This window comes from Herpailurus yagouaroundi, unplaced genomic scaffold, assembly GCF_014898765.1.
Source record: "Herpailurus yagouaroundi ecotype Mexico unplaced genomic scaffold, PumYag 207, whole genome shotgun sequence".
Classification (NCBI taxonomy): domain Eukaryota; kingdom Metazoa; phylum Chordata; class Mammalia; order Carnivora; family Felidae; genus Herpailurus; species Herpailurus yagouaroundi.
Genome location: NW_024412438.1, coordinates 342,788 through 363,947, shown reverse-complemented (window position 1 = coordinate 363,947; position 21,160 = coordinate 342,788). Strand labels below are relative to the sequence as shown.

The 21,160-nt window shown below is 49.2% G+C and overlaps 1 protein-coding gene across 3 annotated transcripts in view; it reads right to left on the bottom strand.

The window, feature by feature from the left end:
* Positions 1–2,349: 2,349 nt before the first annotated feature.
* The window catches only part of F11R (F11 receptor), a 23,651-nt gene continuing 4,840 nt past the window's right edge, over positions 2,350–21,160 (bottom strand). Inside the window, exons 2-10 of one of the 3 annotated variants that reach the window (XR_005783837.1) lie at positions 7,087–7,155; positions 6,812–6,919; positions 6,478–6,624; positions 5,970–6,172; positions 5,475–5,577; positions 5,111–5,181; positions 4,999–5,011; positions 4,622–4,670; positions 2,350–4,488 (exon numbers count right to left, since the gene is read on the bottom strand). Coding sequence is in view for 2 of the 3 variants with exons in the window: in XM_040452420.1 (XP_040308354.1) it covers positions 4,453–4,488; positions 4,622–4,670; positions 4,999–5,011; positions 5,230–5,337; positions 5,475–5,577; positions 5,970–6,172; positions 6,478–6,624; positions 6,812–6,919; positions 7,087–7,155 (836 nt within the window). In the remaining variant the exon portion in view is untranslated. Of the gene's footprint in view, positions 4,489–4,621; positions 4,671–4,998; positions 5,012–5,109; positions 5,182–5,229; positions 5,338–5,474; positions 5,578–5,969; positions 6,173–6,477; positions 6,625–6,811; positions 6,920–7,086; positions 7,156–21,160 lie in introns of those variants that run through there. The other 2 variants (XM_040452420.1, XM_040452421.1) reach the window with 2 other exon arrangements.

Genomic DNA, 21,160 nt, shown 5'->3' with positions numbered 1-21,160 from the left:
ACTGCTTTCTTTTCACTCCAATGATGAGTCAAAACAGCCATTGCTCGCCCGCTGTTTTTGTGCAGCCTGGGATCTAAGAATGCTTTTTACACTTCTAAATGATTGGGGGGGGGGGGGGGGGGGGCAGGGAATAAAAAGTTCCTTATTTCAGGACATGTGGAAATTATGAAATTCACAAAGAGACCATGGACAGCTCTTGCGTGAGGTGACAGAAAGTGCTTCCCAAATCTTGCCTCATTTGCTTCTAAAAACTTCATTGGGTGAGGCTTTTAGGTGACAGAGACTGACGGGAGAAAACCTTGCCAACGTCAAAGGCTGGAATCAGGCGAGGTCTGCGACCTCAAAGCTGGCAGTCTTTCCAGTACACGACACCCTCTTGAGAGGTCTAAAGGGCACATTCTGAATTATAACCAGTCTCCTTTGTTGTTGTTGTTGTTAATTTTTTTAATGTTTATTTTTAAGAGACACAGAGCACGAGCAGGGGAGGGGCAGAGAGAGGGAGACAGAATCTGAAGCAGGCTCCAGGCTCTGAGTGGTCACTCAACCGACTGAGCCACCCAGACGCCCCATACCCAGTCCCCTTTGGACAGTCAACCGTCGGTCCCGATCCTCCGTGAGGCCATCCATACAGTAATCTTCAAATATCTACAGGCTGCCATTTTGTCTTGCCGGATCTTTGATTCTCAGCTTGACTCTTGGTCTCTTTACCATCCACAACACTTTTATGAACACGTTCCAGTTGGCCTATAATCGCTTTAAAGGGTAGCACCTAAAGCAACCTGATACGGGGGTTCAGTGCCATGAGCGGACGGCCTGCCTCTCTAGGTCTAGACGCTCTGTATCTTTCCATTTTTATTCATGACTTGTTCAACCTTTTGGACCCAGAGGCAGAATCGTCCACTTACTACTATTGAATTTTGGTCTCGAAGACGGAGTGTATCATTTGTGCTGAGATTTTTTTCTTTTAATTCCAGGGTAGTTAACAGTGTCATAGAAGTTTAGGTGCACAATGCGGTGGTTCAACAACCCCATCTATTACTCAGTGCGCTTCTCTTGGTCCCCCTCACCTATATCTCCCACCCGCCTCCCCTCTGGTAACCCTCTGTTTGTTCTGAGATGCTTGAATTCTCGTTCTGCAGCCGAACTTGCCGTTCTCTTTTGCCATCCACAAATTCGATATGTATGCCTTCTGATTTTCACCTGGGTCACTGGCAAAAATGCAGTGGGCTTTACCCTTCCTTCCAGAAGGTGGCACTCATAGGTCCTCCATTTTACCAAGAGCTTCGTATTTGTTTCACTGCGTCCCCTGGATCCTGCTGGGGTGGCAGGCTCAAGTGAAATCACGGTTCAGAGGAAACCCCAGGTAAACATCATTGCTTTCAGTGTCCTCTCTGACACCCACAGGGCCACTTCTAAGAAGACCTTGTTTCCTCCTCCTCCTCTTCCTGAATTCTTTTCCATTCAGGGTCACTGAGAGTGGGACAGTCTACCCGACCTTCTCTCCCCAGCTCTCTCGAGCCCAGTCCTCCCACTTGTCCAGTACTGGTTGTGAATTTGGACAAGTAACTTGGCATGTCTGTGCCTCTTTTCCCCATCTGTGGCCTAGGGATATTAATAATAGCCAGTAAGTAAGTTAATGGATGATGATAATCATTCAACAAGGTACCCCTCAAAAAAGAAAAACTTCCATTTCATGTTAGATTTTTGTTGCGGGGGGGGGGGGGGGCCGGGCTGGCTCGGGCAGTTAAAGCATCTGATTTCGGCTCAGGTCATGACCTCATGGTTTGAGGGTTCAAGCTCTGTGCTGACGGCATGGACCTCGCTTGGGATTCTCTTTCCCTCTTTCTCTGCCCCTCCCCTGCTTGCATGCATTCTCTCTCTCCTCTCAAAGCGAATAAACTTTAAGGAAAAAATTAGGGTTTTTTCCTTAAAGTTGTGCTTCTTCACTTAACACCCCCCCCCTTAAGGTGTCCCCATGCCCCATAAAGCATATTCTCCCTTCATCCAGAAAGGGACCAAACCCATTTCCCCTCCCCTTGATCTGTAGATTCTGTTAAGACAACAAACACGTCCTTGACAAGCATTTTATCTGCAATTACAGTGGGTTCGTGTCTCAAACCACCAATCTCCATAGAATTCCTCCCTTCAAGTGTCACTTGAAAGAAACGTCCACTTGAGTTATTCGCATTCAAGCACGAGCCAACGGTAACTTTGGGAGAAAAGTTAACTATCAGTCTCCGTGGAAGGAGATCTCAAATCTCTTAAGACTATCGGGAAGGTTCTGAATCTCCAAATCACTCTGGAAGTCCCAGTTCGTTTACCACACAGAACTTCAGGCTGTAAACAAACTCAATGTGAAAAATAAACATTTATTACAAAATTAGCCTTGACATTTCGAAATGAAAGCAGGCAGGGTGTTTTCCAACTCAAGGGGACTGTGGTAAGCTGGAGAGGTGACTTCCAAGGCTGGTCACGCATGACTTCTGTTCATCACAAGTGACCGAGACGGTGAGGAACCACTCACCTCAGACCTGACAGGACAATGAGTCACCTCTGCTTCCCTGTGGCCTTGTCTCCGCGTCCCTCCCACCCCGTCTCCCAACCAGGAGGCTGAAACACGCTTTAAAAATCTCTTTCTTACGGAACCATTTCATCATCTCTGCTTTTACTGTTTAATTAAATTTTATCTCCATCTGAAAAAGCTCTTTTTTTTATTGGCCCATCACCCTTAACCGATGGTTTGGCTAGGCTTGTTTTTCCTCTTGGATTCTCGATAGAAAACTCAATTCTGTCAGGGGTTTCCAGATCAGGGAATAAAACCTGGCACAGTGGGGCTTAGTGTCCCCCACAGAAGGAAGTTAAGCAAAATCAACCCTTGAAGACCCCCGTGTTCGCCCTCTCGCTCGTTAATAGACCGGGCGACTACGGTAGAGGGGGAAACAGAAATTTAAGGGCAAAAAGGGCTGTCCAGACGCACAAAGGAAAGCGACGTCAGGCAGGCCTACCTTCCCATCACTCACACGCGGATGGCCTTGCCACCTGGTCTCAAATTACCTTTCCTCTGAACAGCACCCCAGCCCCCAACTCCGCTCCAGTGAAGCAATGGTTGCTGTACCGCTCTGGGGCAGTCTGTTCTCCTTAGAGAAGTCTTTCGATGCATCTGGTTGGCAGAGGGGGGAGGGGAGGGTGGGCACTTTCTCCCCTCAGTGGACCAGACCAGGGAGAACCCCAGGGCACAGAATCGGCTTCCTCCGGGTGTGCTCCCGCAGCAGAGGGCACTCCTCCCGCCGCCAGAGGGCCCCGGAGTGAGGGTCCCAAGCTCAGAAGCTCTGCCTTGAGACTGGAGCCAGGAAGGGGTGGGACAGGGGGCCAGGACCAACCCAGGTTGTTGGGAAGCAGGGTTTCAGGCGCCTTCCTGTTTGTACAAAGGAGCCCAGGAACTTCATTTCCCCATCTTCCCGCGACGAGAGGCTTTGACAAACCAGCAACATCCGGCTACATCCAAACACACACCAACAGTCTCACCAAAGAGCGAAGACGCCCCTGGACACACACCGCATTTCAGCAGAGAGCTAGGACCGAGCGCGCGAATGTGCACGCGCGCGCGCACGCACACGCACGCGCACACACGCGCACACCCCACAGCAAAGAGCTACGACCAGTGCGCACATCCGCACGGCCCTGCAGACGCATCTTAAAAGGGTCCATCCAGTTGTTCCAGCCAAGGGAAGGGTGATGGTCGGAGCTCCCAGCGCCAGCTTCCTTTTCTTTAGATCAGGGGTTTTAAAACCCTTCCGCTCAGTGTCCCCTGAGAGCCCCCCCCCCCTCCCCATGGTCTCCATAACAAAGCTCCGGTTTCTTTCGACAGACACAGGTTTCTTTCTTTCTGCATTCAGGCCGGTGCAAGAGGGTCTCGGGGGCACTTCCCGTGGGAAGACAGAAGAAAGTGGAGTGGGCTGCAGGGGCGGGAGAGACTTGGTGTTGTCACCCCACAACCTCTTCGGTGGCTCGGTCTCCAGTCCCCACTCTGGAACAGTGGGTCCCTCCTCACCACGGGAGGAAAGGGCCCAGGGACCAAACTCCAGATCCCTACTCGGGGTGGGGGGGGGCCGCCGCCACACAGGGGTTATCGAGTGCCTCGCCACTGTTGCCGCGTTCTGGGAAGGGAAGTCAAGGGGCGTGACGCTCAGGGGCTGTTCCCTGATCCCTCGTAGGGATGGGGGACGAAAGCTTTCAAACAAGTCCCGGGCCACTGGGCAATGGCGGGAAAGGAAGGGCGGGATGCAGGGGGAAAGCGTACACAACCACATCCTAACTAAGATAAACGTGGGGACCCCTGGGGGGGCTAGAAGACGCGTAAGGGACCCTGTGAAACTACAGACGCCATGGGCCGGAGTCTGGTAGCACCGGAAGAAGGCAAGCACGGAGGACAGGAGATGAGTCGGACCAGGGTCACACCAGGAATGACGAGGTCTGCCTGAATGCCCCCTGGAGAAATAAAACGCCCAAATCAACCCTGTACACTCTTGTTTAGCTGATGAGCTCCTGAACCTGTAAACACAGGGGAGGAGCCCCTCACCCCCGCAGGGAGACCCTCCCGGTCCCCGGGGAGCACACTCACTTCACTGCGGGCAGCGGGCTGGCTGTAAATCACCTTCTTACTCGAGGTCCTGCGGACAAGCCAGAAGACGGAGACGCTCAGCAACCCCCCCCCCCCCCAACCCGTGCTCTCTTTAACCTCTGCTGGCTAACGTTAGAGGCTCGACCGAGAACTTCACGGAAGCACAGAGCTCTCAGTAGGGAGGGGTGGGTGGAGGGAGACCCGACGAGTGCAAGGTCACAGGGAACGGGGAGAGGTAGACACACAAATGGCCACCCAACCAGGGTGGCCTCTGCCTCCAGCCCCTCCCCCCGGGGCCCGTCTCCACTTCGAACCACACGCATCCTTGTTCTCAACCTCCTTTGGAGACCTCCCAGGACGGCAGGTGGCTCACTCACCCTTTCTTTGTTCCTGAAAAAGAAGAAAGGGGACCGTGAGCGTCAGCGGGATAGGGGCCGGCCGGGCACAGAAGGCTGGGGGGAATGGCACTCATAGGTCACTGGTGCTCACCCGGGAGAGAACCCCTGCACACGTGGGCTCACTATCAGGTCAGTACTCAGATGGCACCCAAGGACCGTGCCCTGGAATGGGGACGATACAAAGGAGAGCCGTTGAGGGCAAGTACTTACTGTCAAAGTAGCCTCGTCTATAGGCGAACCAGATGCCCAAAATCAAGAATCCAAGGAGAATGAGTGTGACAAGGACAGCTGCCACAATGCCCCCCACATTCAACTCCGCTGTGAGACACAAACGAGAGGTCAGTCCTCTGAGGGCTCACTCACGTGACTGACAACACCACCAAAGCCAGGGTGGAAAGCAGACCCCGGGCCCCACCCCAGGCCCGAGCTCAAGCCCCTGCTAGAGCCTTGCTCACCGGCTTCCATGCGCACAGCCTCTGACCTCATGGGCATCCCGTACCCGTTCCGCGCCTCACAGGTGTACTCGCCCGTATCCCAGGCTGACACGGGATCGAAGACCTGAAGGGAGGAAATCGGTTGGCCTCCTGCCGACAGAAGCCAAGCACCTACTTCTGGTGTTTTGTCAGTAAGCTCTACGCCCGACGCGGCGATCGAACTCACGACCCCCGACACCAAGAGCCGCAGGCTCTACAGCAGCACCCCCCCCGATCCTCGTTTTTAAATTGCAGTATCGTGGACATACGCTGTTGCACTGGGGTTTCGGGTGCACGGCAGACGAATTCAACAACAGCGCACCTTATGACACCCTCATCCTGAGAAGCGTCCAAGCCCCCATCTTTAGTCTTCCGACCCTAACGCCAAGCTCATCTTGCTGCTTGTCTTCCCCACCTGCCAGGGCTCTTTGGCCCTGCCCCCCCCCCCCATACCCTTCCGCACCACCCCATCCCTACCAGCTCCCCTGTCTTTTCATTCAGGCTGTAGGAAGAGTTGCTGAAGGCGCGGTTGCCCTTGGGCTCCAAAGGCATCCGGACCCCGTCCTTGAACCAGTAGTACTCAGAAGGGGGGGAGCCATCCTTCTCTGAGCAGGTCAGCACTGCCCGACTCCCGATGGTGGCAGAGGAGGGGATGTGGACCGTGGGCTTGGATGGAGGCACTGCGAAGGGACAGAAGGGGCCCAGCACAAGTTCAGACAGCGCCGCCTAGAGGCCAAGCGGAAGACAACCCCATAGGTCAGCTCTAGCCTCCATCCCTTACCAGGCCCTCTGCTTCCCACTGTGGGAGGGGGGAGGGGGAGGGGCGGGGCTCGTCGCCTCTGCAGCACAGAGACTGAAGCCCCCCCCCCCCCCCCCCCCCCCAGGCGCCCTGGCCATCAGTGAGCTCCAAAGCTCGGCAAAGCCCCTTGAGGACCTGGGAAGCAATGAATGCCAAACCCACACACAAAACGCGTGGGGCACATACCAAGCACAGTGAGCTGGACGCTGACCTCCCCGTACGTGTTGCCGCCATCGTCAGAGACCATGCAAGTGTACGTCCCCGTGTCTTTCCGGGTCACCGAATGGAAAGTGATGCCACTGTGCGAGAAGGTGACTCGGTCTGCATAGGAGGCTACCAGGAGAGAGGAAGGGGCGGCCGGCTGAGTGCGCTGCGGGGCCACGAGAAGCTGGGTGGTGGCAGGGCAGGCCGCGGAAGAGTCCGCGGGACCTGGGCCCCAGGGTGCTCCTCTCCCCCGGGGGTCCGGCCCCGTCAACCCCTCCACAACCTAGGCCACCGGGGAGGAGCTGGGGCAACTCACCCGTGATCTTGTTTTTATAACAAACGAGGCTGGTGATGTCACCATGGGCGAACTTCCACTCCACGCGGGGGTTGGAGAAGCCCGAGTAGGAGCAGGACAACTTGGCGGCTGTGGGCAGCGCAAAAGTGAGCGGGACGAAGGAGTGGCGGCAAACGGAGAAGGAGAAGGGCCCCAAACTGTGTCGGCGGCTCTGCGCTGCCCGCCCTCCAGGCCCCAGGAGCACCTGCTTCCCCCCCTCCGCCCCACCCCACCCTGCACAGCCGCCCACGACTCACGTTTGTCCTCAGGAACTCTGACATCGCGCTCAGAAGTATACACTGCGCCCCTGCCCAACGCCAGGGAGCCTGAGGAGGAGAGGGGTGGGCCATCAGGAGGGGACACCAGGGCGGCCCAGCTGAAGGAGCTCCTGAGGCCGTTCCCGTGGCTTCTCCAAGGTGAAGAGACTCAGGAGATCCAGGCTCCTCCTGGGTCTCACGCCTCCTCACCAATATCCTAAATACCTTCAAATGCTTTTTGCCACAATCGCAGGCCAATACTTCCATTATCAATGGAAAAAAAAAATATTTCTCTCAGATGTACTGTCTTTCATTTTTTTATTTTTCCCTCTGCAACTCCCAATAATCTAATTAGATTCCTAGTAGTCCAGGAACAGCTTCCCAAATGACTTTTCATGGTTCAGAGAAAGCTTCTCAACAAATAATTAATTGCAGTCACTTGTCAGACACTCCTGGCAGGAAGCCAGCAAAGCTGGAGGCAAGGGAGGTGGGTCAGGCAGGCAAGGAGGCAGGAAGGCAGGGAGGGAGGCAGGGAGGGAGGCAGGGAGGCAGGGGAGGAGCAGTAATGGGGATAATAACAATACTCAACATTTGTAGGGCATTTTGTGCTTTTTAAAGTGTTTTCACCTACATTACGCTGTTTGATCCTCAAAACCAGCACGACAGATCAGCAGGACAGGTGTTATTATCCCAGTTTTACATGAGGAACCAAGCCCATGAGACGTAAAGAATCGTGCCTAAGATCACGCAGCTGGGTCTGAGCTGGGGTCGGGACCAGAACTGGGCTAGATCCTCTCCTAGATCTAGAGACGAGATCTCCTCGTGCCCAGTGGAGAAGGAAAAGAAGGGGTGGCATGTGCTGGGGGCACAGAGACGAGGCTGATTGCACGACAGGGTCGCTGGAGGGTCCAGCATTCCAAACTAAGCACCAGGGCCTGGGCTCAGACAGCCGGGCTCTGCTATAAACCTGCCCTTGGACAGTCACTCCCGTCCATGTTTTCCAAGTTCAAATTCACCACCTGGGCTTTCCTTATATCCCTAAGAGTCCTGTCTTCCTTAGATAACTGCAAGCACATTTTTCCTTTACGTAATCACTCGCATAACTGAATACGGTCTCGTGACCTCTGAAGCGCCCTCTTCTCACCCAGAACACGAAAGGTTTGGACTAGATGTTCGCTCAAGTCCTTTAGGGTTTTTGTGGGGGGTTTGGGGACGTTAATGTCTAACGAGGACTTTTATACATACATTTATATCTATCTGACACAACATTGTGACTCCGTCCAGGTACGTATTCTCTCTCCCACTTTACAGATGAGAACATTAAGTGTCTAAAAAAAGTTCTGCATCTAGCCCCAAGTTTTCATAGCTATGAAACGGCAGAGCTGAGAGGAAAACGCAGGTTCTCCCTACACCCCCTCATTATGTCAGACTTTTTATAAACCATGAGGTTTCTCAGAGAGGCCGTGGCTTAATGGGGGGCAGACTGTGTAATAAAATGCCATTCTTTTATCTGTGAGTTATTTATACCAATATTACTTTATATGTGTGCATTTGGCATTACATTTTAATGTCAAATGTATAATCAAATATAATAACACGTAAGAAACTTAAACCAGATAGCCCCTTCCTAAGTCGAAAACTGAGCCCATGGGAGTCTCTTACTCAGCTGTGAGGGGGGAAACGTGGAGAATGAAATGCTTTGATTTTCGCCCGGATCAGCTTTCTCTGCTTCAACGATGGGCACTTGTTTTTTAAGATCCTCACACTTTACAATTTGCTACCCGTGATGTGCAGTGCGATGCTCGAACGAGATCTCTCTTCAGGAATGAAGGACTGACTTGTTGTCATCCAGCCTCTGGGACTTCTGCCAAATCAAAGCCCTCAGCCTATCAGCCCTTTCGGGGACAACAGCGGGAACACTGCGGGGCCCGGGGGCATGCGGTCCACCCGGGCAGGGACAGGGGCAGCTGGCATCCAATGCCTCATCACTGAATGAGAGGAGGGAAGCCCCAGGGAACCCCAGGTCTACTGCCCCAATGCCCCCCCCCCAGCTCAGAACAACGCTGAAAGGCTATTCCCACCCCGTAAAGCTCCCTGGGGAATAGGTTGAAGCTACTCTGCAGCCCGAATTCTCCCTCTGCCCAACCCTGCTTCTTTTCCCTCCCCTGCCCTTCCCGAGCTGTGGACCCCAAGAGCCCGCCGTAATAAATGTCCTGGCACGATAAAGGACATCTCAGAGTCAGCTTCCTTAGACCCAACCTATGACATGACCCAAATCAGGAAGAGCTTCTAATTACACTAAAAACTAGCGTTTGAAATAAAGGGCCGCCAAAAAAGAAATGACAGCACAGGAATTTGGTGATTGTTTCCGCATCACTTCTGACGTCAGCTAAAGTTCTTTTGAGACCTCTCAGACCTCCGGATCTAAAACATTCAGGAACCACACACACACACACACACACACACACACACACACACACACGTCCTCCCCAGCTCCTCAGTGTCCTGACCTCCATTGGCTAGGCTTTAAACCAGGCTTCTCTGGTTTAAAACACTCGCCTGGGTGGCTCAGTGGGTTAAGCATCCGACTTCGGCTAAGGTCACGATCTCACAGTTCACGAGTTCGAGCCCCGTGTTGGGATCTCTGCTGTAAGCACAGAGCCCACTTTGGATCCTCTGTCTGCCCCCCCCCCTTCCCCTCTCGCACTCACTCTCTTGCTCTCTCTCTGTGAAAAATAAACGTATAATAATAATAATAAAATAAAATAAAATATAAATAATAAAAATAATAAATAATAAATAAAATAAATAAATAAATAAATAATAAAATAATAATAAAACAAAACACAGGGCCTGCCCCTCAATGCCATCCCAACTCCCTCAGAGGCAGGACTACAGCTGACTGTCTGTGGCCTGTCAACACTCTCACTCTATTGTGCCTGTGAATCGCCACATGTGTCATACTCGGCCTCACCAGTGCTCCCTCCTCACCGTGGGACACCTCTGCCACCGTGGTCCATGCCTCCCCCCACGCCCTCCCACCTCGCCCCTGAATAAGCCTCTGGAACCAAGCCGCCTGATTCAAATCCCAGCTCCGGTACCTACTAGGCTGTGTGACTGGGCAAGCTACCTTAGTCGCTTTGAACCTCAGTTCACCCATCTGTAAAGTGGGGATAATAACAGTTTCTACATCAAAGGGCTGTGGTTGAGTTAAACAAGCTAATACAAATAAAGTGCTTTACAACAGGAAGCAGCAAACAACTATTATATCTTATTATTATTATCATCATCATCTGCCCATAGGTTCTTCTCCACACACTTAATTGTTGACTTTAAAACTTTCTTCAATAAGACATATAAATAAATATAAACACTGCCTGAAAAATGCTTATGTTCCAGCCCACCAAACCACCTCTCCTCTATCATTGCAATTGTCGTGGAAAAGCTAACTCTTCTCTAGAACCTTCCCAGGTAGACCAGCAGAGCGGAGGGCTTCCCCTCACTGCACCCCATCTCCATCAGGACACCCAGGCTCTTGCCCATGGCCTTCATCTATGTTGTATTTCCCTTGCCTCCTCATCCCCCCACCCCCCAGACCTATACTTGGCTCAATGACACACACAGTAAACCAAAATAGAAGGAAAGTTCACCCTTTCACCACGATGCTTAATTTACTACAAGTTCGCAGTAAGAAAAGCCACAAAGTCAAAGGCATCAACAGATTTTGGACCCTTTCGTGTACAGAAAACCTGCACTCAATCTCGCACACCTCTCTAGAGGGACTCCTCTCCTCCCTTCCTCCGCAAACTTTTATTTATTTGTTTGTTTGTTTGTTTTAGAGAGAGGGCAAAAGCGAGTAAGGGGCGGAAAGACAGAGAGACACAGACAGACAGACAAGGGGGGCTCACCTGAGGCTCATGCTCACCCGTTGAGGGGCTCAAACTCATGGAACTTGAGATCACGACCTGAGCCAAAGTCAGACGCTTAACATGAGCCACCCGGGTGCCCTTCCTCTGCAAACTTCTTCAAAGAAGGCGTCTACACACAGTTTCCAGCCCAACACAATCACCGCCCCACCTACCGCAATATGTCTTTGGCTCTCACCTTGGAATGAAAATTGCTTTTACTAAGATCCCCAGTCATTCGCTCCTCAACTCTATGATGCCCTGATTATACGACAGAACAGCGATTTAATAACAGCTCCTTGGGGGGTGGGGACATCATATTAAATGTATAGTTAAGCTGTACGTCGCATCCCAATTTCCAAAACATTGAAGTAGTCTTAGAATTAAGGACAGCCACAATTGGCTTTTTCAGTTCCCTTCAGGGGCCCCTGTAAGAGGCCTGGCCCCGCCGACCACTCCCTTCCTCAGAAGTCACGCCGCCCTTCTGGTCATCCCCACCACTGACGAGTTTTCTCATTCTCTCCCTTGAACCATGCTTCCTCTGTGGATCCCTTAATGAGTGCTCCCCAGCATTCTATCCTGGGCCTTTTCTCCTCTCCACGTTCTCTCCAGGAAATCTCGAACACCACCCCAAAACTCATCTGCACCCACACGCGGCCCCCTCCAGTCCCCGCCTCCCACCTGAGCTGCAGGCTCCGGGTGGAGAAGCCTCCTGCCCTCGTCCCCGGAGTCCCCACACCCCTCCCCATCTGCCGCCCGCTCCCTCCTCCTCCTCCTCCCCCAGGTCGGTGGTGTCACGGTGTATTCCCATGTATTCCATCCGTCATCATCAGTCAAACTGGAAGCCTTCCGGCAGCCACCACGTCTCCCCTCCTCAAAGAGCAAGCATTGGCATCGTCCCCTCCCAAATCTCCCTCAAACTTTGACCGTCACTTCTTAGCACCATCATCGTCTGATGAACCACAACTCGTCTTTCAAGCACACTTGGGTGTCTCTGCCTCATTTAATCTTAACCCATTCAGATCCACCCTCCATCCCAGGGCCGGAGGAAGGGCTAGTATTTACTGAGCACTTACTCTGTGCCAGGCAGTGCTGCAAGCATATTACATGGTCTGTCTCTTCATCCCTGCCACCTTGGGAGTGGGGCGATACTGTTTATTACCATCATCTCTATTTTCTTTTTTTTTAATTTGTTTTTTTTCAACGTTTATTTATTTTTTGGGACAGAGAGAGACAGAGCATGAACGGGGGAGGGGCAGAGAGAGAGGGAGACACAGAATCGGAAACATGCTCCAGGCTCTGAGCCATCAGCCCAGAGCCCGACGCGGGGCTCGAACTCCCGGACCGCGAGATCGTGACCTGGCTGGAGTCGGACGCTTAACCGACTGCGTCACCCAGGCGCCCCATCATCATCTCTATTTTCTACACGGGGAAACTGAGGCCCCGAGCAGCAAAGTGCTGGTGCAGATTCCAATCCAGGCAATTCCTGGGGCCGTGCTCTGCTCCAATCCGCCACACAGCCTTCCTAAAAATGCCAATCTGACACTTGCTTCAAGCTTTCAAGGATTCCACATTGCCTCTCAGATAAAATTCAACGTCTTGGGGGCGCCTGGGTGGCTCGGCCAGTTAGGCACCTGACTCTTGATTTCAGCTCAGGTCACGATCTCATGGTTCATAGGATCGAGCCCACGTTGGGCTCTGCACTGAGAGCACAGAGCCTGCTTGGGATTCTCTCTCCTCCCCCCCCCCCCCCCCCCCCCCCCCCAAAATAAATAAACAATTAAAAAAAAAAAAAAAAAAAAAAAACACCAAATTCTTCATCAAGGCAGAGGCCCAGCAGTACCGGACCCTCTGAAAGCCTGTCTGCTCTTGGCGTGTTTCCCCCTCTAGCAGTACAGAGGACTTAAAATTCCCAGCAAAGAGCCATTTCACAACGTCTGCTTTGCTCCTGCCATTCCAGCTTTGTAGAACACCCTTTCCCCTCTTTCTCCCTCTGGTCAGCTATTCATCCACGTTATTTTCCAGGAAATGAGCTACCAACCCCCGATCCTACCAGAGCCAGCTTCAGACCTCTTCCGGAGGCTTGAACTACCCCATGCAACACACGGGTGAAGTACTTCCCACGTTATGATGACGTCATCTGTGCACATAAGTCTCCCCTAGCAGACAGTAAACCCCCCAGGGAACAGGGACCATGTGTTATTTATTATTCTGAGTACTCCGCGCTCAGCAGAATGCCTGGTACAAGTTGACATTGAACAACACAGAGCCTTAAACGAATTAGGTCATGGCAGACCATTCACCATAACATCTACTGTTAAGGTTCATCTACAAAGATAACCCCGGTTTTCACACTGGCAGATGGGGCACGCCCAAATGACGAAAAAAACAAATTTGATCCAAAGCTCAATCTTTTTTAAAAGTTTAAGAAACTATTCTTTCGGGGGGGGGGGGGAATGACTATTCCATCAATCTTTTTGTAAAAACTTAGTTTCAGGGGCACCTGGGTGGCTCAGTCGGTTGAGCGTCCGACTTCAGCTCGGGTCACGATCTCGCAGTCCGTGAGTTCGAGCCCCGCATCGGGCTCTGGGCTGATGGCTCGGAGCCTGAAGCCTGCTTCCGATTCTGTGTCTCCCTATCTCTCTGCCCCTCCCCCGTTCATGCTCTGTCTCTCTCTGTCCCAAAAATAAATAAAACCTTAAAAAAAAAAAAAACAACAGTTTCAGAACATAAAAATTAAGTGTTTTTTTTTTGTTTGTTTGTTTGTTTTTTTTAGTTTATTTTTGAGAGAGAGAGAGAGAGGAAGAGAGAGAGTGAATCCAGGGCAGGCTCCACACTGTCAGCGTGGAGTCTGGTGTGGGCCTCAAACTCATGAACCGTGAGATTATGACCTGAGCCAAAACCAAGAATGGGACCCTTAACCTACTAAACCACCCAGGCACGCTAAGAATTGTGGGTTTTTTTAAAGATTAAAAAAAAATTTTTTTTTACGTTTATTTTATTATTGAGAGACAGAGTGAGACAGAGCATGAGCATGGGAGGGGCAGAGAGAGAGGGAGACACAGAATCCAAAGCAGGTTCCAGGCTCTGAGCTGTCAGCGTAGAGCTCGAAGCAGAGCTCAAACCCACCAACTGTGAGATCATGACCTGAGCCGAAGTCAGACGCCCAACCGACTGAGCCACCCAGGCGCCCCAAGATCTTTTTTATTTAAAAAAAAAATTTTTTTAACATTTATTTATTTCTGAGAGACAGAGAGAGTGTGAGCAAGGGAGGGGCAGGGAGAGAGGGAGACACAGAATCCGAAGCAGGCTCCAGGCTCTGAGCTGTCAGCACAGAACCCAGTGTGGGGCTGAAACTCACGAACTGTGAGATCACAACCTGAGCCGAAGTCGGACACTTAACCGACTGAGCCACCCAGGCACCCCAAGATGTTTTTTATTTTTAAGTAATCTCTACACCCAACATGGGGTTTGAATTCACAGCCCCAAGCAAGAGTCACATGCTCCACTGACTGAGCAGCCAGGCGCCCCCCCAAATTAAGTGTTTTTAAATTTGCTTCATAGTTTTGTAATACAATCGGAGTACTCTGCACATGAGCAATTTCCAACTGGCATTTTGCAACAGGCACTAATTTTTTTTTAAGTTTATTAATTTTTTTTGAGAGAGAAAGAGAGTACACATGAGGGAGGGGAAGAGAAAGGGAGACAGAGAATCTCGAGTAGGTTCTGCACTGTCAGTGCAGAGCCCCATGCGGCACTTGAACTCATGAACGGTGAGATCATGACCTGAGCCGACTGAGCCATCCAGGCGCCCCGAGGGACTTGTTTCTCCGTGTGGGTTGCAGTGCTTACAGACTGCTTTCCTGCATCCAGGGAGGTGTGCAGAGACAAAAGAGGAAGTTGCAGGAGGTTTTCTGATGCAAGGTCTAAACCAGCAGCACGAAGTGGGGGAAGGATGTGAATCCATTTAAAACATCCCCACTGGGGGCGCCTGGGTGGCTCAGTCGGTTGAGCGTCCGACCTCGGCTCAGGTCATGATCTCAGTCTGTGAGTTCGAGTCCCACTTCGGGCTCTGTGCTGACAGCTCGGAGCCTGGAGCCTGCTTCGGATTCTGTGTCTCCCTCTCTCTCTGCCCCTCCCCTGCTCACGCTCTCTGTTGCTCTGCGCTACAAAGTGAAGCCTGCTTAGAATTGTCTCTGCCCCTCCCCTGTTCATGCTCACTCACATGCTTGCACTCAGGCTCTCTCTCTCTCAAAATAAAGAAGCTTAAAAAAAATGTGACTGTGTCTGAAGACAAGGCCTGTCACAAGACAATTACATTAAAATAAGGCCCGTATGACACGCCCTAATCCAGTGTGACTGGTGTCCTTTATACAAAGAGACACCAAGGTGCTCATACAGAGGACAACCAGGGACAGAGTGGCTGCCTGCAAGCCAAAGAGAGAGCCTCCAGAGGAAACCAACCCTCACACCGCAGTGGTCTTGAACTTCAAGCCTCTAGAACTGTAAGAAAATCAGTCACTGTTGTTTAAGCCCCCACCCTCACTCTCCCCATCCCTGTCTGTCCGTGATACGTCGTCGTGACCATGGCCCAGGCCGATGAATAGAAAGGTCTCAGCTGGACATCAGCAGTGAACATTCTGGCTGAATCCCCTGAATACCTAAGCCTTGACTTAGGTAATTATGATGACATTTCCACACAATGGAAGAATCAACGTTCTGCTCTGCAAAGAAAACCATCAACAGAATGAAAAGGCCGCCTACTGAATGGGAGAAAATATCTGCAAATCACTTATCTAATAAGGGATTCATATCCACGAAAGTTGAGAACATACAAAGAACTCACAACTCACTAGTAAAACAACAACAAGAACAAAACGCAATCCAATTAAAAACTGGGCAGAGGATCCATATAGATGTTTTTCCAAAGAAGACATCCAGATGGCCAGCAGGTACATGAAAAGATGTTCAACATCGCTAATCATCAGGGAAATGCAAATCAAAACCAAAATGAAATCTCACCACGCGTTATTATCAGAGACAAGAAGTAACACGCACTGGCAAGGATAGAGGAAAGAGAACCCTTGTGCATGCTGCTGGGAACGTAAACTGCTGTAGCCACTATGGAAAATAGTATGGGCGGTCCTTGAGAAATTAAAAATACAAATACCGTATGATCCAGCAATTCCACTCCTGGGTGTCTATCTGAAGAAAAGAAAACCACTGCTTACGAAAGATATATGCACCCCATGTTCATTGCAGTGTTATTTACAATAGCCAAGATATGAAAACAACCTAGGTGTCCATCGATGAATGGATAAAGGATATGTGGTCCACACATGTAACAGTTTATTATTCAGCCATAAAGAAGAATGAAACCTTGCCATTTGTGTTAACATGGGTAGACCTTGAGGCCATTACGCTACATGAAATAAGTCAGACATGGAAAGACAAATACCATAGGACCTCACTTATATGTGGGATCTAAATTAAAAACAAAACTAAGCTTGTAGATACAGAGAACAGATTGGTGGTTCCCAGAGGTGGGGGATGGGGGGTGGCAAAATGGTTGATGGGGGTCGAAGGTTACAAACTTTCAGTTATAAAGTAAGTAGGTCATGGAGACATAATGTACGGCATAGTGACTACAGTTAATAACACTATATTGCAGGGCGCCCGGGTGGCTCAGTCAGTTGAGCATCCAACTTGGGCTCAGGTCATGATCTCGCGGTTCATGGGTTTGAGCCCCTACATCGGGCTCTGTGCTGACAGCTCAGAGCCTGGAGTCTGCTTCCAATTCTGTGTCTCCCTCTCTCTATGCCCCGCCCTGTTGTGCTCGGTTCTCTCTCTCTCTCTCGAAACTAAATAAACGTCAAAAATTTTTTTTTAAATAACACTGTATTATATCTCTGAAAGTTGCTAAGAGAGTAGATCTTAAAAAGTTTCCATCACAAGAAAAAACAATTCTGTAACTATGTATGGGGATGAATGTTAACTAGATTTACTGTGGTAATTCTTTTATCATCTATAGAAATATGGAATCATTATGATGTGTATCTGAAACTAATATAATGCTATGTCAACAAGAAAAATAAATAACTAAAAGGAAAGAATCAACAGAACTCCTGAAAACCTTTTTATGAGACTTGTCCTATACTTTCGATTACAGTTGACCTTTGAATGACACAAGTTTGAACTTCACGGGTCTCGTTATAACACAAAATTTTTCTAATACAGTACAGTATTGTAAATGTATCGTCTCTTACGATCTTAACTTTTTTCTCTAGCTTAATTTATTGTAAGAACACACTATATAATACATATAACAAAATATGTGTTCATCAGCTATTTATGTTATCAGTAAGGTTTTCAGTCAATAGTAGGTTACTAGTTTTTCGGGAGTCAAAGAGTTATGCACTGGTTTTCTTTCTTTCTTTTTTTAAAATGTATATCTATTTTTAGGAGAGAGAGAGAGAGAAGACAGAGAGTGAGCAGGAGAGGGGCAGGAGATAGAGAGAGATACAGAATCCGAAGCAGGCTCCAGGCTCGGAGCTGTCAGCACAGAGCTCGATACACGGGGCTCAAACCCATGAACCTCGAGATCACGACCTGAGCCGAAGTCAGCTGCTCAACCGACTGAGCCACCCAGGCTCCCCTGCACAGATTTTCAACTCCATGGGGTTGAGACCCCAAAACGCATGCGTCGTTCAAGGGTCGACTGTAATCATATCTAAATTCTAGGCACATATTACTGAACACGACCAAATGAATAAAATAGGAGCAAGAATAACATAATATTAGCAGTTAGCATTTCTCGAATACTTACCACATGGCAGGACTCTTCTGAGCCCTTTACGGGATTAATTCATTTGATCCTTGCCATGATGCCATGAAATAAACACTACTGTTGCTCTCATCTTCCAGATGAGTTCACTGGGGCACGTAAATTAAGTAATTTGCTCAAGTACAAAGCTAATAGGTGGCAGAGTAGGAGTCTAACCCTGGTAATCTGGCTCCAGTATGATACATTATCAAAAACTATGTAAGAAATACATATTGCCATCTCAAAGGTCAAAGTAGATCAGAAGTATGTCCAAAATGTACAAGCAATAGGTAGAATATGACCCTATATTTATAAATAATAAAAACAATCCGAGTATATGCATAACAAAATCTCTAAGAATAGATTCCAAGCACTAGACAGTGCATATCACCTGAGACCGCAGGCAGCTTTTCTTCTCTATGTTCCATAGCTGTGTAATCAGCAAGCACGGGATTAAGTGTTTTAATTTAGAGAAAAACGCGGGGGAAAGGGGATGAAAAAGGGGGAAAAGAAAATCAGATCACAAGAAGGAGAGAAGAAGAAACAAAGCCAAAAAGGAGAGGCAAAAACGTTGATTAAACAAAACCTTAATTTTTTCTAACGTTTATTTATTTTTGAGAGAGAGGGAGACAGAGCGTCCGACTTCGGCCAGGTCACGATCTCACGGTCCGTGAGTTCGAGCCCCGCGTCAGGCTCTGGGCTGATGGCTCGGAGCCTGGAGCCTGTTTCCAATTCTGTGTCTCCCTCTCTCTCTGCCCCTCCCCCGTTCATGCTCTGTCTCTGTCTGTCCCATAAATAAATAAAAAAAGTTGAAAAAAAAAATTAAAAAAAAAATCACTATGTATCTGAATAATAAAACAACCGTGGCAAATTATTATTTTCCAGAAGCAGACGCACGGATCTATCTCATCCCTTCCAGTTTTCTTACATTGTGACTGAAGTGGATTCTAGGTTTCCTCCTCTTGAATCTGGGCACTGTCTTGTGACTGCTTCGACCAATGGAGTGTAATGGGAGAAATGACACAGTGAGCCCTCCCATGAAGGTGGGTGCCATATGCATTGTCTCCTTAGATTCTAATTGCAAAAACCCCATGAGACACAAGTTCTATTGTCACCATCCCATGTTCCAGATGAGAACACTGAGCTTAGAACAGCTGCTCCAAATCACACAGCTATAAGCAGCAAAGTAGAAAGGGAATCTTGTTGTTTGTTTGTTTGTTTTTTAAGTAATCTCTATGCCCAACATGGGGCTCAAAGTCACAACCTGGAGATCAAGAGTCGGATGCTCTACCAACTGAGCCAGCCAGGTGCTCCATGGTGGGAAGGGCATCTTAACCCAAGTCTGCCTAATTCCGAGGCTCTAAAACCATGATACTACCGGGGCTCAGTCAGTTAGTTGGCTCAGGTCATGATGTCATGGTTCATGGGTTTGAGCCCTGCATTGGGCTCCGCTCTTACAGCAGAGAGCACACTTCAGATCCTCTGTCTCCCTCTCTCTCTGCCCCTTCCCCACTCACTCTCTCTCTCTCTCAAAAATAAATAAACATTAAAAAATAATAATAATACAGGGGCGCCTGGGTGGTTCAGTCAGTTAAGCATCCAACTTCAGCTCAAGTCATGATCTCACAGGTCATAAGTTTGAGCCTCGCATTGGGCATTGTGCTGACAGCTCGGAGCCTGGAGCCTGCTTCGGATTGTGTCTCCTCTCTCTGCCCCTCCCTCGCTCGCGCTCTGTCTCTCTCAAAACTAAATAATCATTAAAACTCAAAATAATAATCATAATCATAATCATAATCATAAACTATGATGCTACAGAGCATCTCCGTCAGACAAGCAAGAAAAGTCTACTCGTCCTTCAAGATCCTTTTCAAATGCCCCTTGACCCACTATGACTTTTCCCAGTCAAAATTAATCTTCCCCAACTTCTAGGAATGTAGCCTAAGAAAACACTCAAGAGTTAAGCTTAAAGATGGAATAATTTCATGTTATTTAGCACAGCAAAGAAAAAGAAAACCTCAAAGTCCAACAATAGGTGAACAGTTCATTATGACACAGCCATACAGTAGAATAGGATACAATGGATTTTGTTTAAAGCATATTTTGCTTAAATATATACAGATACCACATTATTCATAAAGGAAAGACTACAATTAAACACCAACAGTATTTATCTCTTGATAATAGGCCTACGTGTGATTTTCTTTTCTCTATATTCCTGTTTCCCCATTTTTCTACACTGAGCACATATTGTGTCTCTCTCTTCTTTTTTAAGAAGTATATATGTATATTTTCTTAATGTTTATTTATTTTTGAGAGAGAAAGAAAGGCAGAGAGAGAGGGAGACACAGAATCCGAAGCAGGCTCCAGGCTCAGAGCTGTCCGCACAGAGCCCGATGTGGGGCTCAAACTCATGAACTGTGAGATCATGACCTGAGCCGAAGTCGGACGTCAACCGAGCCACCCAGGCACCCCTATTGTTTCTTAATAAAAATTTATTGTTTTGAAAAATTGATCTCTTCCCTTTTATGCTCCCCATTTTGTACTTTGAGTGCAGCCACTGGCACCCTCTTGTCAGTCTACGCCTGTAGTTCCTGGAGGAGAGAATCTGTAGGTCCCCAGCTCCTAGCACGGTGCCTTGCCAGCGAAGATGCTCCATGACCCCTAACTGAAGCACGCTGTGAGGACTAGGTGGTCACAGAGGGCGGAGGCTTCCAGCTAACAGAAGCCAGCAAGCATCCCTGTACATGTAGACCAAATCCACCACAGAAAAGCTACTTCCTTCTACTACTTTATTTTTTTTTTTATTTTTTTTAATCTTTATTTATGTTTGAGAGAGAGAGACAGAGTGTGAGCAGGGGAGGAGCAGAGAGAGAGGGAGACACAGAATCCGAAGCAGGCTCTGGGCTCTGAGCTGTCAGCACTGAGTCTGATGCGGGGCTCGAACTCGTGAACCACGAGATCATGACCTGACGACCTGAGCCGAAGTCAGACGCTCAGCCGACTGAGCCACCCAGGCGCCCCTCCTTCTACTACTTTATTAAGAAAACTTTGAGGGCGCCTGGGTGGTTCGGTCGGTTAAGCATCTGACTCTTGATTTCGGCTCAGGTCATGATCTCAGGGTCGGAGAGATCAAGCCCTGCCTCGGGCTCTGTGCTGCTGGTGGCAGAGCCTGCTCGGGATTTTCTCTCCCTCTTTGCCTCTCCCCACCCTCTCAAAATAAATAAATAAACTTAAAAAGAAAGAAAGAAAGAAAACTTTGTTTCCTCTACACATCCTGTCCATTAGAATGTTCCTTAAGTTGCTTTTCTGCCATGAGTTTGTTTGAATTCTTTTTTTTTTTTTTTTT